Source organism: Molothrus ater, chromosome 5 (genome assembly GCF_012460135.2).
Source record: "Molothrus ater isolate BHLD 08-10-18 breed brown headed cowbird chromosome 5, BPBGC_Mater_1.1, whole genome shotgun sequence".
In the NCBI taxonomy this organism is placed as follows: Eukaryota; Metazoa; Chordata; class Aves; order Passeriformes; family Icteridae; genus Molothrus; species Molothrus ater.
In genome coordinates, this window is record NC_050482.2 from 63,297,528 (window position 1) to 63,300,701 (window position 3,174).

At 55.4% G+C, this 3,174-nt stretch overlaps 1 protein-coding gene across 1 annotated transcript; it reads left to right on the forward strand.

Moving 5' to 3' along the window:
• ASCL1 (achaete-scute family bHLH transcription factor 1) lies at nt 1–2,635 on the forward strand. The gene is made up of 2 exons (XM_036401587.2): nt 1–1,069; nt 1,279–2,635. Exon 1 carries the CDS (start codon nt 391–393, stop codon nt 1,045–1,047), a length of 657 nt encoding a protein of 218 aa, XP_036257480.1. The 5' UTR covers nt 1–390; the 3' UTR covers nt 1,048–1,069; nt 1,279–2,635.
• The last annotated feature ends 539 nt before the right edge of the window (nt 2,636–3,174 follow it).

Consider the following 3,174-nt stretch of genomic DNA (forward strand, 5'->3'; position numbering starts at 1 on the left):
GGCGAGCCCCGTCCGCCCCTTATAAGAGACACAATCCTCAGCCACTTTTTTGCAAAAGGGGCTTTGCAAAGCAGCCTGCGCACACGCGAGCGCCACGAGCCTCCCCGCGGCCGTCGCACGGAGGGCGAGAGGGAGGGGGGCGGGCAGAGCCGCCCGCCGTCCCCGCCGCCCGCCCGGCTCCGCCGTCCGCTCCCGTCCGCTGTCCCTTTCCCCTGCCGTCTGTCGCCTAGCTCTTTTTCTTTTTCTTCTTCTTATTTTTTTTTTTAATTGAACGTCGCAAGTTTTTCCTTTTTCTCTTTTTGATTTTTTTTTTTTTTTGTGGTGCTGGTGGGGGCACGGGGACCGGCCGTCACTCGGGCGCCCCCGCCTCGCAGGACGCCCCCCTCGCCTATGGCCAGCGGCAGCCCCGCCAGGATGTCCAGCGCCGCCGGGCAGCCGCCCTTCCTGCAGCCGGCGTGCTTCTTCGCCGCAGCCGTGGCCGCCGCCGCCGCCGCCGCCCCGCCGGGGCCGCCCCCGGGGGCGCCGCCGCCGCAGCTCAGCCCGGCGGGCGGGCAGCCCTCCCCGGGCGGCAAACCCTCGGCGCCGCGGGCGGCCAAGCGGCAGCGCTCGGCCTCGCCGGAGCTGATGCGCTGCAAGAGGAGGCTCAACTTCAGCGGGTTCGGGTACAGCCTGCCGCAGCAGCAGCCCGCGGCCGTGGCGCGGCGCAACGAGCGGGAGCGCAACCGGGTGAAGCTGGTGAACCTGGGCTTCGCCACGCTGCGGGAGCACGTCCCCAACGGCGCTGCCAACAAGAAGATGAGCAAGGTGGAGACGCTCCGCTCCGCCGTCGAGTACATCCGCGCCCTGCAGCAGCTGCTCGACGAGCATGACGCCGTCAGCGCCGCCTTCCAAGCGGGCGTCCTCTCGCCCACCATCTCGCCCAGCTACTCCCACGACATGAACTCCATGGCGGGCTCCCCCGTCTCCTCCTACTCCTCCGACGAGGGCTCCTACGACCCGCTCAGCCCCGAGGAGCAGGAGCTTCTGGACTTCACAAGCTGGTTCTGAGCGCCGGCCGCCCTCCCGGCAGGTGGGTAGGAGCCCGCGGAGGGCCGGGGGAGGCCGGGGGGATAGCGGGGGGATAGCGGGGGCACGGACGCAGGGCCGCAGCCGCCGGGGAGGGGATGCACCCGGGGATGCCCCTCGGGCGGTCGCAGCGTGTCCCGCGGTACTTACGAGCGGCTCTGCTGCGCTGGGTCGCGGCGTGGCTCTGATCTCCTCTTACTTTTATTGTTACAGGACAGTTGCAAAAGGGAAAAAACAAACAAACAAACAAACCAACAAAAACCAAAAAAAAACCACTCAAAACCAGATCACACACAGAGAGACAAAAATCCACGCAGAAAAAAGAACCTGTTGCGTTTCCCGTTCCCCTGCCGTCGGAGGGCGGTGCGGGCACGTCTCTCGGCGGGCGGGCACAGCGCTGCGCGCCGCGGGGGCGGTCGGGGCGGTCGCCGCCGGCCCCGGGGACCGGCCGGGCTTTGCAGTGCCACGGAGTGCGGCCCGGCGGAGCGGCTGTCCGGCGGGGGAGCCCCGGGCCGCGGGAAGGGGCGCTGCGCTCCTCGGCCGGCGGAGGAGCTCTTCCTCTTCTCCTCCTCCTCAGCAGAAGGGCGGCCCATCTCCGCACCTCGCCGCCGCCGCGGCCCTTCAGAGACTGGCGTTCATCACCTGTGGACAAAGTTAGTTTCCCCATGTCTGTGGAGATGCTGAAGTTAAGCTATGCTGTACTCAAAGAAGTCCCTGGAGCCCCGTCTACCTTCCGTCTCCCTGTGCCCCTCCTTCCCCTCGATCCAAGCTTTTCCTCTCGTTTCCATCATAGAATGCTTCCAATCTTTTTTTTTGTGAATTTTTTTATGATAAGAAAATCTATTTGTATCTATCCTAACCCGTTTGGGGATATATTAAGCTATTTTTGTACATAAGAGAGAGAGAGATTTATAGAGGTTTTGTACAAATGGTTTAAAATGTGTATATCTTGATACTTTTTTTAATATGTAATGCTTATTACCTCTTCATGTTTAGACTCGGTAGTCAACGTTACCTTACAACTGCCATTTTTGTACGTGGTTTTGTAAAGGACTTGGATTTCCTCCAGATGTACTTTAGCACCAATGTGTCTTACTTTATAGAAATTTTGTTAATGTATTAATAATGTCATTAAACAATGTTCAAAGTGAACAAAGTTTATGCAGCTATTGTCCAAACGCAAAACGGTAGCCATTTGTTCTCATATGCTGCCTTTTGGGAAAAAGGAAAAAAAAAAAAAAAGAAAAAAGAAAAACCGGACAAGCAAACAAACAACCCCCCCACCACCACTGCCTTTTCTTACTGTTTTATTACAAACTGACAGAGGTCCTGTATAACCCTATTTTATACAAACTAGTTTCGTAATAAATTTTTTTTTTTAATTAAAATGATCAGCTGCCTACCGCATGCAATTTTTTTTTCTTTCTGCCATTGACAACGATGAATGTAAGGACAGAATGTTAATCGATGTTATACCGGAGCTAAGCTGCATATGAAGTGTTTGTACCTGATGGATGTAACATATATATCTTTATCTATCTCTATATAAATATGCAAAGATCTAGCGCTATCACCATTGTTTCCTTGCCCTTCTGTGTTGCAAATGTGTATCCAAATCAAAAGGAGAGGGGATGATTAATGATTGCATTGTCCTTCCTGAAATCACTGCACATTACAGAATTCCTCCTAAAGCCCGAGTCCTAAAAAAAGAGGGCGCTCCATCCCGCGTTTCGGGATGCGGTGTGACCCTGTCCCCCTCCGCGGCTCTGACCCAACGGGGCAGGAAAACACGGGGGATGGCACAGCCGCCGCCACCCAAAACACGGGGCGCTGTGTTGCCTCTGCGAGCACTGGCTGGGTAAATAAAACCGTGGCCGGGAAGACGGGAAGCGAGAGGCGAAGGGAGATAAAATTAAATAAATAAATAAAGTAGTAGAAATCGGTGGCAGCGTAGAGCTATTGGCCTTTACAAACTTGTTATTCTGCCCAAATAGCGTGATCTGCCTGTAAAAGTACCCAATTACCAAGACTCAAAAAGAAATTGGACTCTTCCCCCCATTCCCTGCTTTTTTCTTTTTTTTTTTTTTTTTTTTTTTGGCTAGCCTGCTT